Here is a 15,164-nt window from a genome sequence, read left to right on the forward strand (position 1 = left end):
ATAAGATACATTGTACATGCATATATACATGTATTTTTTTAATTTTTTTATACTGCAAACATTACAAAATAAAGATTAGAAATTTATGGCTGGCTATGCAGGTACAATATCTTGCGTGTTTTAAGAACTGTTACATTTACTCTTTAAATATCAAGCAAGGACCTACATGCATATTTCTTGTATCTAAGTAAATATACATGTAGACTCTATTATTTTTAACTTCTAATCAATGTAACATTATAATGGTATGAAGTCATTAATTACATGCTGCGCAAATGCATACATGTGCTTGTAGAAAATGAAATACATGTATGTCATGTAATACACATAGAGATCAGCAAGGTTAGAAACAGATTTAGTAATGAGGTTGTCAGAAATCAGGAAACTTGAAAGTTCTTTCCAGGAATTTTCTAAAGAATAGTGCTGCATTTTATGAGAAAATAAACATGTTTCCAGGTGGATATAGAGTGAGGTTGTTTCTAAATAAGGACAACCTTGAATTTCAGACCCTGCTTTTATAGTTCAAGTAATGTCATTCAGTCAGGCTTTAGAGACTTTGAGAAATGACTGGTTTTTATATGCCTGTCTCGATGAGACATTATGGTATGCTGTTTAAATTGTTATTGATTTCTGATTTTCTGTTTTTGAGTTTTTGGATTATAGTGATAGAAAAGGGGATTTCCCATATCTGAACAATAATTTCAGTTCAACCAATTTTCATGGAACTTATTTTAATTGTATTTTAATTGTTAATCTACTTTTAATGAGGATTATTTAGTGTGTTGAAAGCTAAAATACAAAAATACATGTACCAATCATATAAATATTACACATTTCTATATGCTACACATGTGATTCAAGTAGTAACATCTCATCAGCATCATTAGAACAAAATACATGGGAAGATCAAGATTTAAAATTAAATTATATACAATGTATACTTCTATTCCCCATACTCAGTTAAAATCCTGACTTAAAACATTATACATGTACATCATTGTTTTTCGAAAAAAAGATGGTACACATAGATACAAATATATAGTTCTTGGTAGAGATTCCTCATACTTTGTAAGAAATAATTCCAAATCATCTTTCAAATATACAGAGGAAGATGTTTACAAAATGATGGATTATTTAATCAACAACATATTTGTCCAGTGTGGTGGACATGTTTTTCAACAAACAGTCGGCATTCCAGTGGGAACAAATTGTGCTCCTTTACTTGCTGACCTATTCCTTCACTCTTACGAGGCTGATTTTATAGCTGATCTGATCTGAAAGAAAGAAAATCGTTTGGCTAGATCCTTTAATCTCAGTTTCTGCTATATAGATGATGTATTATCTTTGAACAATCCTAATTTCGGGTATTTGATACATCACACCTACCCCAAAGAACGTGAGATAAAGGATACCACAGACACTGTGAAGTCAGCCTCATATCTTGACCTACACTTAGAAATCAATTGTAAAGGAAAACTATTGACCAAACTTTACGACAAACGTGATGACTTTTCATTCAGAATTGTCAACTTCCCTTTCATCTGTGGCAACATCTCTTCAGCACCTGAGTGCAGGGCCTAATCTCGAGGGAGAAATGGACAAAAACTTCTCCTTGTTTGTGCTCACTTCTCCCATTTGTCTTTTAGAGGGAGAAGTTTTTGTATTAGATAACATAGACATAAATGTCAATATTATTATTTTTCAAACAGAATTTACAAAAACGTCTCCTTATCAATATCTAGATTAGGCCCTGCCTGCGTATGGAGTGTTCATATCACAACTCCTATGTTATGCCAGAGCTTGCCAAGACAATGCAGACTTCTTGTATCGGGCTAGAACTCTTAACAAATAGGCTTCTGGAACAGGGTTATGTTGCTACAAGATTGAAGTCATCACTACAGAAATTTTATGGTAGTCATCATGAACTTGTAGATCATTATGGCGTATCCATCTGCACCATGAAAACTGATTTATTCAATGGGTCATAGTTTTCCTGTCCTCGTTTGTCTACCCCGGACATGACTTTTTATGACCAACTCAGCGGGTGTTTCTAGAAAAGCAGAGGACACTTACCCTACCGGTACACCTGGTCCATGCTCCCAGTTTTTAGTGGAGTCCGAGTTGCTCATTTGCTTTTGTTACTTTGTATGTATGATTTTAGTTACTTTACGTTCTTTGTTGTGTATGTCTGTTTTCCATGTCTGGTCTTTGTCCCTGGATTACATTCTTTTGATTACTGCTATAACCTTGGTTCCCTTGATTACTCATGTACAACAACTTGAAGAAGTATTCAATTCCAACAATATTGAAAAGAAAAGCCAAAACCAGCACCATGGATTCTACCAGAGTATGTAAAAGGAGCTACTACATTGACTGTAGCCCATGTTTAATACAAGGAATGGAGCTTAAGTGTTAAAAAGTCACATATTTTTTTCTCTCTGTATTCTACATTAAATACTAGTAATGATAAAAGTACAGGAGTTACTAAAAAGCTATCATAGTTTTTCAAGATCCTAATTTTTTTAATTATTAATTCTAAATGTACATGTGCTAGTATATTGGAAATTTGAATCCCAGAACTCATGGAATTTTTGCCTTTAAAATTTTTTTAAATGGAATATCTCAATTGACTTTTAAAATAAAGTTATGAATGTACATTGTGAAACAAGTCATGACTTTGGTAAAAACTTGGTAATTCTTAGATCATAATATGTGTTGCAGGGATTAACTTTAATATTTTGTGAACCTTGTGAACATTATTGGGCAATTTGATGAAATTTCAAGTTGCCCAAACTAGGTTTTCCTTTGTTTAATGCATGTTTAAAAATACAAAAATAATGGTTGTCTTTCAGGCAAGAGTAATTTAACTTATACTTGCCTGAATGGTAATTTTAATTGTCCTGTATTGTTTTCATGAAACAAAAATAAACATATAATATAATAAGGTGTAGACTAGAATGCTGGGTGCTATCTGACTTCATTATATCAAAACATGTTTTAAAGATAAAACCAGGAAAGATAAATCTAAAAATCTTTCAATTGGTATGAACTGCTGTGAAAGTACTATAGTTCGTTGGATACCAGCTATTTTTGATTTTGTGGGGAAGGTTAACCACAAAATTTGGTTCCCAACGAAAGGGATTATTTACTTTAAATTGTATGACAGGATCATCAAGACCATGAATTCAAGGATCCACAAACTTGAGCTTATATGAGTGATATATATGAAATTATCCAGAAGAACATGTGAATCTAGATTTTCTTTAACTAACTGCACGCATTTAATTACATATTACCTCATGTTGATATATTAATTTGCAGGAAAATCTTGTTACAATATTTTTTCTTTTATGACCTTGAAGTAAAATAAAAAAATATATTACCTTAGAATACATTAATGTACTGTGATGTACAAGTTAATCATTCATGTGTGTGTATGTAGTTGTGAAGATTCATGTAGTATATGTGAAATTTAATTGCAAAATCCAGACCTTTAATTAAGAGGCGGTTCCAGGTACTTTTACCCTTCTAAACTACTGAAAGGTACCTCCAGAATTTTAAAATTTCATACATTATTTAACAAAATGATAAAAAGTACCTCCTAGAAATCCAAAGGTACTTGCATTGCAAAAAATTATGAAACCCCAGAATATCTGTTTGACACTTAATTACAAATGCAGTAGTGCACCTAGAAATGTAGTTTAAGGAGGTAGACCTAGGGTAAGGGACATAACTCTTACAAATCATTGGAACATTTGTGTAAAGCATTTTACATCAATCACATCCAAGCATCAAAATAACTGATTTATTTCATTTTATTTCAAACGAAAGCTGGGTAGGCTTTGATGAAATTGAATATGATGCAAACATATCACTGATTTCAATAGTTATGTCCCTTACCCTAGATCTACCTCCTTAAGGGAATACAAGATATGAATTGGGCTATCCATCAGTCTATTTCTGTAAAGCTAATTTACAAATTTTATCATTTTCCAATTAAAAAACTTTATATTGAAATGACATAAAATTGCAATTTTTAGTATAATAAAGTTTAGATAAGTACCGTATTAGGAAAAAGCACTATATATTACGACCAGCAAGTTACTATATGAGTTTAGAACATTTTTTTTTTTAATTTAGAAAAGGAGTAAAAGCATCATTTTAAAATTAATCCTAACTGAGGGGGACAGTCATTCCAGTTTGTCTTAGCGCTTAAGGTTTTGGTTAACTGAAGGATGATCAGTTTCTAACTCCCTTAGTCATGACAGCATGACTTACCCCCTTAGTAGGGTTAGTTTTTTACTATACCTCTGTATGTTCTAATTTTAATACTAAAAGTGGCATAAATGAAACTTAAATTTATTTTGATATACCAGCACCACTGAAGGATTTGCATACTTGCATACACAAATATCCTTCAATATCCAATGTGTGTGTTTCTGCAGGACATGAGTTTATGCTAAACAACTTATGCCAGACAAAAAAAAATATTTTAGGCTACTGTGCCTACCCTTGCACATTTTATTGGTATTTTTTTTTTACAAAATACCAGTAAACCATCATTTTTTGTTGAGCACTATTAAAGTCAAGATCCTTCCCTGAGCATCTATATGAATAAAAATATTTTACATGTACCTACCTACCCACCCTATTTTTTCATCCAGTGTGACCTTAAACAGACATAATTATTCTTCAAGTACTTCAATTAATATTCAATATTACGTTATGAAATCAGTTAAGATTTTTTCATACTGTATGATATACATTGTTGTACATGATTAGAGTCGCATAGAATATTTAGCACAAATATTGAGGTACTAATTTAACCTGTATTTTTTAAACAGCTGAGTAAATTTTCTTACTCTAATTCAGGGTAGGAAACGCACTAAAATTCTAGACAGTCCTTAAAAAAAATTTTCAGTATGTTTACTGTATGGCTATATAAATTTTGTTATAATTAGCCAGCCCTGCCAAAATATTGCCTGTCTCAGCTGGCGGGCAGTCTACTACCTCTAACTCTGCTCTAATGAGTTATGTTGTATTAGAAGCAATTCTGTTTGTCTGCCTGTTAAGCTCTTCCGAATTAAAAGTATTTCATTCTTAATTCATATGCATGATGACTACCCATATCTCTACTACATACATGTGTATGTTGTACATTCAATATCCAAATTGATTTATATTTTGTTACATTCAACCATATCTAGTTTCGAACCTTCAACCATAGCCATATTCTAACATTCAAAACATTTCTATCTCATAAGGGCATAACGTAGAAAACTAATGTGATTAGGTTTAGTTGCTCGCAGCAATAATTGTGAGGTGTTACAACATTCAATATACATGTTACCCTTGTAATGCTGCAATGCGCTAACTACATTTTTGTAGCTTTAGTACAAATGTAAAACTATTGTTTTTTTTTTCAGCAAAGATATAACCATTTGTAAAGAACAACAATTGAAGAAATTATGGACAGACCTACAGAACAATTTGAGTATAGAATTTTATATAATAATGGTGTTGAGAGGATTATGAATCAGTTTCACTATTAACATAATTGGCCCCATTAAAAAAGGACATTTCAGGCAAAACTGTTTTGATCTATTTATTCATAAAAAAACCAGTTTTCATTGTATCTTACACATGTATTAAATTGCTCAAACAAATATAAGTCAAATTATAAAAGCATTTATAATTTTTTCATAGTTTATCTAAAATGTATATAGTGTGTTAAGATTCTATTTGTTTGCACAAACTTGCCCTCTTTTCAAAAATATGGCCAATCTTTTTTTAATTTTTAGCTAGATCACTATTTTTATCAGTACAGATTAATAGTTTTTTATAGATTTTATTTGAAACAACATAGCTCTTCATTGCACATCCAACTAGACTTTCACCATATTTTATCATAGTGTCCTTGATAAAATTCTAACCACTATAGTATACATGTATAGTGCACTTTGAACTTTGAAATTTTACACAATACACAATGCTTTTCTACCAATGTTGGTTTTTTTTTCTGAAAATATTTAAGATATTTCTCCATTTTGAGGGAACTCATTCTTGAGAAAGATGTTGCACAAGAAACTGTACCTTGACATGGGAGCAATTTATTTTTATACCACTGCAAATTAAAGTTTTGAGGTTTCAATGTGCATATAAGAAGCATTCATCAGTCTTTCTGTCCACACGCTTCTTGTAAAAGCAACAGTCAACTCCTTAATCCCTTGACAGATTTTTACTAAGCAGACAAGGCACAAATATATAGAGGAAGAAAATTATGTTGGATCATATCAATGGGAGATAATCCAACTGAAGTATTTTACATGTTCCCATCTTGTTAGCAGCCAGGGTCATGCATTACACTGTACAATGTATGTTTGTGGTTTTAGCGTAAGATTTTTATCATATGACCCAGACAAACTTAAGGTTTTATGCTGCATATCTTGTTAACAGAACTCCTGAACTATTCAATGGATTTTGATTATATTATACAAGAAGCTTTAATAATCAATGAAAGTATCCATGAATGAAAATATTTTTTTTAAGATGCTTTTCATATAACCCTTGTTCATACGAGATAAATATTATATAACAAGGTATTATTTGAATTTGGAATTCTATTGGAATTTAGAAAATGACAAAAACTAACCCTTGCTAAGGAATGAGTCATGTCGACATGGCTAAGGGGTAAAGTTTGTTGGATAACAAAAAGCAAGGAAACATACTAACCTCCCTTATTCATGATGACATGACTAACCCCTTAGTAGAGTAAGTTCTTTAAATAATTATTTTACTTATTTTCTTAAATCAAAAATAAGTCCAAATTCAAATAATACTTTGTTATATAGAATATACTGTAGAATTCACAACTAAGGTAGAAAACTCTGTACATGAGACTGAAATACAATATAAACTATTGGACTTTCAATATGGATTGTCTCCTAAGAGCTGGCAGATTGAAATGAATAATGATACATTTCATCATATAGACCTATAAAGCAACTGATTAACAGTGAACAAAATTTTGATTCTTAACAAGCTTAGACCAAGAAAAAATAAATGTCTGATTAAGGTTACATTGGATGAAAAAATAAGGTAGATAGTTAGGTAAAATCATTTTATTAAAAATTTCTAGACTTTAATATTGCTCCATTAAAATAAAAGTATAGTAAAGTGGCTTTTCATAAAAAAATACCTGTAATCTATGCTAAGCGGTCTTTATGAAATTGATTTTTCCATGATATAAAAATCTTGCTTAGGAAGGAATTCAATCCCCACAGTGTTGTTGTCACTATAACCATTATTTTAAACTTTGTGGATTCCTGAAATGGTCTTGGTCTATTTATTTGCATTAAGTGTAAGTGTTTGTAAGAATCAGGCAAGATGGGTAACAATCAGAAACATGTATGTCAAAACCCCACTGATCTGACAATGTAATATCACTGAAGGATGCCTTCTCTATATGAAAAGACCATTGTTTAATCTCTGCATTACTGACTTTGCTCAGAAATTTTTCAATAGAATGTTACTGTTAGAAAAATGAGGTTTTTGACAGAGTTGTCTGCCCTTGAAATGTTCATTTTCAGTGCATTTCAATGAAATTAGAACATGATATGGAAAATATTGTTTCTTTTCCTTGATTCTTATGGTACAAATAGTCAAATTACACTATCAAAATGATGTTTTTTTCATATCATGTTTCACCCACTTACAGAGACTGACACTTAAATTGTAGAACAAATAAGAACATTGTAAAAAAAATTGGGATGAAAACTGATTTTGTTTTCAGCTGAGATAAATTGTTAGACTATTGAAAATGAAACAATTTATAAGGGATATTGACTTCTTAAAAAGTATAATTATATGCAAGTTGAAGGTTGTGAAATAAATAACTTTTCTTTACCAAATTGTACCTGCCCCTGACAGTTGGAAATGGGAATCATAGAACACTGCTTCTACACCTCTTAGTGGAATACAATGAAAGTTTGATCAAAATTAATTAATTGTCTGTTCATAATTTTCAGACCTTCAGCCTAAACATTTTATTGACAATTAAAAAAAATCAGGATTTTTTGTTTGTTCTTGTTTTGAGTTCTGCAATTGTTGTGTGATCCATTGGAAAGAAACAATAGATAGAAATAGAATTTTTTACTAACTTTACCCTATCTAAAATTTTTAGAAGGTGAAATAAGAAACACACAATTAATGTTTGTATTATATTCAATTTCACCAAAGCCTATAAAGCTTTTCAATGGAAACAGAATGAAATCAGTCCTACTTACTTTAATACTTACATGAGATTGATGTAAAATACTGAATACAAACGTTTCAATGATTTAGAAGAGTTGTGTCCCTTACCCTAGGTCTACAGTACCTCCTTAAAACATTATTTGTAATTTCTTGATGATTTACTGGAAGTAAGTTTACAATGTAAATAAGGGGGTGTTGAAACTATTTAACCAAAGGAATGCAAGGTGGTGAAATGTTTGTATCAAAACATTGTAGGCCATACAGCTCTAGTCTCATTGTTTTCTAAAAAATATTAATCTTTTTCAGAACTGTATACAAAAAGGAATTGTTGCTATGGTAGCAAGGAGGAGGAAAAATAACCAATTTACTGAAATGCCAATCAGATGAAGAAGTCAAATTCAAAATCCACTGGAGAAGAAAATCCTGTGGCACCGAAGGAAGACACTTCAAAGAAGGCCAGAGAACAGTACCGAAAGGAGGTCTTTAAGAGTAAGAATAAAGTTCAGGGTTCCCAAGTAAATGATGACAATGTTGAGAACGAAGGGGAACAAGATGATTCAAAGTTCAAAGAACTGAAAAAGTATCTGTTGTCTGATATTACATCACAGGGTATAAAGGGTTCATCACCTGTGAAAAGTAGTACTTCTTCTCCTCGGGGAAATAGGTCTCCAAGAAAGAAAATGATTGATACAAGAACAGAAATTACACCAGCAGAATTGCATGTCACTGCTTCTGGAGATGGTGCAGGAGATAAAAAGTCTCCATCTCCAAGGAAGAAGTCAAGTCCAACCAAAAAAGGTAAACAAGAGACTCTTATTGTAGAAAATGGAGCTGACAATACCTCAGGCAAGAAAATAAGGCTGTCTAAATCACCAGAAAGTTTAGCAGTACCAACTCCAAGCTCACCAAGGACTGGAAATCGTCAAAGATCACCAAATCTTAGATATGCTGATGATATGGTAATGTTTCCATTGAAATCACCAAAAAGACAGATACTAAAAAAAGAAAATAGTGAAAACAAGAGCAATACTATAGTGCAGCAATCAAAGTCTCCCAATAATTTGTCAAGTGAGTGTCAAACATCACAGCTGTATTCTTTACTTACAGGGACTGTAGTCAATGCACCAACTAGTACTGGGGGTAAAATTGAAAATGAAAAAGCACTCTCTAAAAAAGACAAAAAAGAAGAAAAAATTGTTATCAAATCAGGTAGTAAAGAGGAGAACAATGAATTAAATGAGAAGAAAGGAGGGTCTGAGTTCGAGGAAAAATGTGAAAATGCAGACTCAAACATTGTTCCATCAATGGAACTTGCTAGTGCTGATAATTTAACAAATGATATGAATGCAAACAATGATTCAAAAAGTGATTTTAAAGAATCATTGAATAATGTACCAGGTTCTCCTCAAAATTCTGAACATGACACTTCAATGAAAAATGATGTTGACATCAATTGTAATTCTGATGAAAAAGAAATAACTAGCAATGCAAATAGTCCTAATGATAAACTTGATCCGCATGAAGATAAAATGGGCTCGGCAAATAGTCCTGATCCATTAGCTAATGTAAACAAAGTAATTGAACAAATCTTGGTAGAGGCTGTTCAAGAAGAAACACCACAATGGGCATTGTATGATGATATTAGTGAAAAATATAAGACAAAACCAAGGAAAATGGTAAAACTGGTAAGAGATAAAAAAGCAGGCTCAAAAGGTGGATTAGATGATGACCATGAAGATGATAGTCTCTCTAGAGATGGAGATGATTCAGATGATGGTGGAAAACGTAGATTGACACGACCAATATCTAAGAGCTCAATGATAAGAATGACACCAGCTCTAGGTGTTCTTGTAGGCCATGATGAGGAAGGATTTATGGTACTTCATAAGAGAAAGAAACAAAGAGGATGGAGCAAAGGAAAGGCACAAGGTACATGGGTACCAGATGTAGTGAATAAAGATAACATGGAAATAAAGATTGGGGCGGGAAGAATTCCTCTTATAAAGGATGATAGTTTTGAGAAAGAGAAAAGTCATTCTAATATAGACAGTACACAGAAACTTCAAAGTTTACTGCCACCTAGAACTGTTAATGCCACTGCTATATCAAAAACACATTCCTCTACAGTAACTGTATCAAAACCTGTCACGACACAATCTCAAATAAAACTCATAGGACCTCAGGCAATAGTTGGAAATGCAGGATTTGTAACCAAAGCAACATTAGTATCTGGATCTCAAAACCTACCTTGTGTTCTAGTACCAGCATCAACTCAAAAACAAACACTGATTACATTGCCTGTTTCTAGTGGACTGACTTCAAAAAGCAATATTCTAATACCTGCAAGTCCAATAAGTTTGATGCCTTCTTCTGCTTCTGTTAGAGTTGCTAATCCACAATCACAATCAACCAATATGGTTTCTATGTTACAAGGATCTTCACTAGCAATTCGAGCTGGTGTATCAACAAGTTCATCGACAACTCAATCTAAAGTGCCGTCACCAGGCACACAAATTAGGACTCTGATAGCACCGTGCTCACCTGTGTCAAGTAATGGATCTCCAAGACCTGTACAAGGGACGGTGTTCCGTTTATCATCCAGTGGTCAACTCATTTCATCATCAGGACAACCCTTATTGTCAACCAAAGTTCAGCCAGGTATAGTTGGAAATGTTCCTTGTACCCAAACAACATTGCTTACTAATCAAAACTCTTTAGGTGTAACAACTAGTAAAGGGCTGGGCCCTAGTCAGAAAGTTCTCATTCTGAAAAAATCTGACATTAACACGTCCAAAGCAATATCTGTACAAGTCTCAGCAGTAGTATCTAGTGGGTCTATTAGCAGTGGACAAAAGTCCCCAGTTAGGTCAATAGCTCCCTCAATTCAGCCTAAAATTGGAATTACCTCTCCTTCTGAACATGGGCATAAAAATTCCAAGGTTGGAATCTCTTCTCCATCTGAAACTGGACTACCAGCTGGGATTACATCTTCATCTGCAAATGAACAAACAGTATCTAAGATTGGAGTCACTTCGACATCTGAAGCTGAAGTATCAGTTTCTATCACTGGAGTCACGTCTTCTGAAACTGGACCGCAGGTTGCTTCGAATGCAGTAAATTCTCCACCTGAAACTGAACTGACTGAATCTAAACAATCTCCACCGAAAACCCCAATGCCAAAGAAGGATAATGTTGTGCTTACTAATCTGATCTCTAAAATACAGTCCCACATGTTATTAGTGCCAGAACTACCTGATTGTTTGAAAGATGACTTGCATTCTTCATCATCTGGAACTGAGGTTGAAATGGAATCAGACAGCGAGGAGGAAATAGATCATTCAAATATTGATAGCGACTCTGATGATGACAAGGATAATGACAAAGATTGTTCCAATGTGGACTCGGCTTCAATTTCTAGTAGTCAAAGTCTGGAGCAAAATGAACAAAGTATTAAGAAGAAATCAGTCTTAGAGGTAATGGAAAGGTCAATAGAATCAGAAATACAAAATGAGTTTGAAGATTTAGAAAGTAGACAGGGAAGTGATGATGTAAAAGCAACAAGTGTGAATGATACAGACATGGATAATGATAAATCAAACTTGTCAGAGAAGTTTGAAAGAACCCAAGTTAAAAACATAAAGAACAATGATGTTGATTCTCAGAGCATTGAACACATGAAAACTGAATCAGAAACTCAACAGTCTGAAATTGTTGATAAGCAAATACTCGCCAAAAATGAAAAGTCTTGGCATGATTCACAAATATCATCAGGAGACAAATCAGAGGATATTGAAACTGATGATAATAATCTTGAAAAGCCAAAGTCAGCAGATGGACAGGATACATCTAAAGACCAATCAAAGATATTGCAAAGTAAACTGAAAAAAGCAATGGAATCATTATCCAATGTTAAATCTTTACTGGTAGCAAAACATGAAGCAGCCAAACTTAAATCAGAACCTATTCAAAATGAATCTTCAACAGCCAGTGATTTGGAAGCAGTACATAGTAAAGAACAAAACATTGAAATAGCAGAAAATTCTGCTAAAGACTCAGAATCTGTCTCAGGAAATTTATCTGATCTTGAGGATCATAATGAAAGGCGTAATATATTCGATGTGATGATGAAGGATTATCAGTCTCCAAACAAAGATGGAAAAACATCTGATAGGTCTGAAGAGCATGGAGATGAAAAAGAATGCTCTTTGAAAATGTCTGCAGAATATGTCAACAATGAAAAATCAGATGGAAAGTTACTTGATATTGGTCTACAAGCTAAATCTAAAAAAGAGTCTGACAATTTAAATGAGGTCTCTACTGATGATAAGATTGACGAGTCAAAATCAGATCAAAATTGGGGAGAGTCAGAAAGTCCAGATTTGTTAAACTCTGAAAGTAATACATGCAAAGTAGAGGATACACCTCTTATGAATGAGCTATTAGAAAAAAATTGTTCATCGTCTCCATTAGTATTATCTGATGATGATGGTAATGATAGTGACATTCAGATTATCAAAGTACAAGAAGCTAATGAAAGTGACAATGAAAAAGAAGATGAGAAAGAAGAAGAAAAAATGACCATTGCTGATAAACTAATAGCAAAGTTTAAAAAATGGGAGGAAGAGGAGAATAATTTGATGAAAACTCCTACAAAGCAACCTCTCAAGCTGAAAATTACTAGTAGTCCTGACAAGTCTATTATTGTGTCTTCTCATGGTCGAAAAAAGAAGACGAATATGAGGAAAGTAGATGGACGCTTTGTTTCGATGTATTCAACCCAAAGAGAAATCAAGGAGCCCTTACCAATGGATGTATTATTAAAACCAGAACGAGAAGTTAGAGACAGCCTTTCAGCATTCCATAGTGAATATCTGGATAACTTCCTAATTCATCAGAACTCTGTTGAAGCTGATAATGAGGATGATGAAGATGATGATGAAGAAGAAGAAGATGAAAATGAAGATGATGATGAAAACTTAGATGATAATATGAGTGATATGTCCATGGATGAAAATGAACCAGACTTTGAAGAAATTGATGGTATACTGTTTATGTCATTTCCATCAAAAAATGCTCTCAATGCTCATGTACATGTTGAAAGGAGAACCAAATTAGGAACGGACGAAAATATGCTGCTGGGCATGGCAAGAATGAGAAACCTTCGACGCAAGCAAGGATACCTTCTGTCTAAATACAATAAAAAAGTTGGAAATGAATTTTTCAAGAAACAGGACAATATCAGTCAAAATTTGAGAGGAATGCATAAAACTTTAGCTAAATATCAAAGATTGTACAAGCAGGAGTTATACTGGCTTGATCATCCGCAGGATTGTTCAAGCTCTAGCAGGCAAAAGACAAATGATATTACCAAGATAAAAGGATGGAAAAATAAGGTGGGCTCTGTTAATGATGATGTAGAGCAGGCTAAGGCTGAAATTGAAAATGGAGGAAAGCTGCATTGGAGAACTGAAGCAAGACTGGCAAAAAATCTAAAACCCGATGAGCTTAAGGAAATTGGGTTGAAGAGAAAGCGTAGGAAAAACATAATATATACTCAGCGGAAGGGAATGTCCAAGGGTGATCGATCAATGAGGACAGATAATTTGAAGGATGATATAGAAGATGATATATCTCGAGGAGGAGGCAGTCCAATACAATTTGTAGATGATGAGGTGGAGATGCTTGAGGGACAGGCTGATGAAATGGATGATAGTCAAATGATAGAAAAAGAAGATATTGGAGAGGAAGATGATGCTATTGTTTTTGACCCAGATGATACTGTTCAAGATGAAGAACTAATCAGAATCCAAGAGAGAGAACTCTTGAAAGAGGATGAACATCGTAAAACTCGTGAAAGGAATAGAATTATATTCAAAACTACCATGTTGAAAAAGAGAATGAACTACAATCTCCAAGACATCCAAGTTATACGTAAACTAGGTGGTCACAACATTAGAAGAAGAAAAAATGCTGATGGGGAATACAAAGGTGATTATATTGTCATGGATGAGAAGGGAAGTAGGCCATCAACTCCTGACATGACTCAGCAGGAAGAGGTGGAGACTCCTTCAAAAAGAGGAGGTGCCAGGGCTAAAGAGACAACGATGATGATAATAACATCTAATATGGCCATTGCAGCTAGTACCGCTTTATCAAAGCAGTTTGTGAGAAAGAAACCAAAGACTAAGGAGATTCTTACAACACCTACCAGGTCACCTGACCCAGGTCAAGCTGTCACATGTGACAAACCAGGTATGTTCTAAAGACAGTTTTTATAAATTTTTTTTATCTTTAATCATTTGGGATTATATGTAGTTTTGAAATGTTCATTTAAATACTGCTTTCCATGCATGTACTCAGTGTAATAGGGAATGTTGGCTCAAAAGGTAGCACTCAGTTGACTAACATTCTGTTAATCTTTAATTTCAAGCTTTGTATTAATGGCAGCATGTAAACTATTGAATCTACTTGTTAAGTCCTATTTTCTTACGAAAATACCTGACCAATATAATGCCCCTTTTTTTATGTTGTCATATGGTATAAGTATTCAGAACAGAGCTTTTCTTCACAAAAGTTACTTTATGAGATTTGTTATTATGCCTGTCATACAATAACTCGAAAACTCCTCAACCCAATTTAATGGTATTTTTTTTTCGGTGGAGGGGGGTGTTTTTGGTAAATTTATGTCATTATGAAAACAAGCATTCTTTAATTAAAATTTTGTTTCAGAATTGTGGGACTTAAGGCATCTAAAAGAAAGGAACACACATATTATGTGTATCGCACAGCAATTGAATTTAATTATGGAAAGAAATTGAAAACCCATGCCTTGAACTTTTGAAAGCTTGGTTTAACATTGTTAGTTTTTAAATCTATGAATTTCATTCATGATCAACAAAAATGATCATTTA

General features: G+C 33.2%; 1 protein-coding gene across 3 annotated transcripts in view; it reads left to right on the top strand.

Moving 5' to 3' along the window:
- LOC148605109 (uncharacterized) overlaps positions 1-15,164 on the top strand; it is a 43,561-nt gene that overhangs the window by 7,512 nt on the left and 20,885 nt on the right. For all 3 annotated transcript variants that reach the window (XM_088549554.1, XM_088549553.1, XM_088549555.1), the window contains exons 2-3: positions 5,427-5,494; positions 8,560-14,505. In XM_088549554.1, the coding sequence (XP_088405680.1) occupies positions 8,637-14,505 (5,869 nt within the window). In that variant the 5' untranslated portion in view covers positions 5,427-5,494; positions 8,560-8,636. The remainder of the gene's footprint in view (positions 1-5,426; positions 5,495-8,559; positions 14,506-15,164) is intronic.

This window comes from Perna viridis, chromosome 10 (genome assembly GCF_037379345.1).
Source record: "Perna viridis isolate PV_CMFRI_1.1 ecotype Kerala chromosome 10, ASM3737934v1, whole genome shotgun sequence".
Lineage (NCBI taxonomy): Eukaryota > Metazoa > Mollusca > Bivalvia > Mytilida > Mytilidae > Perna > Perna viridis.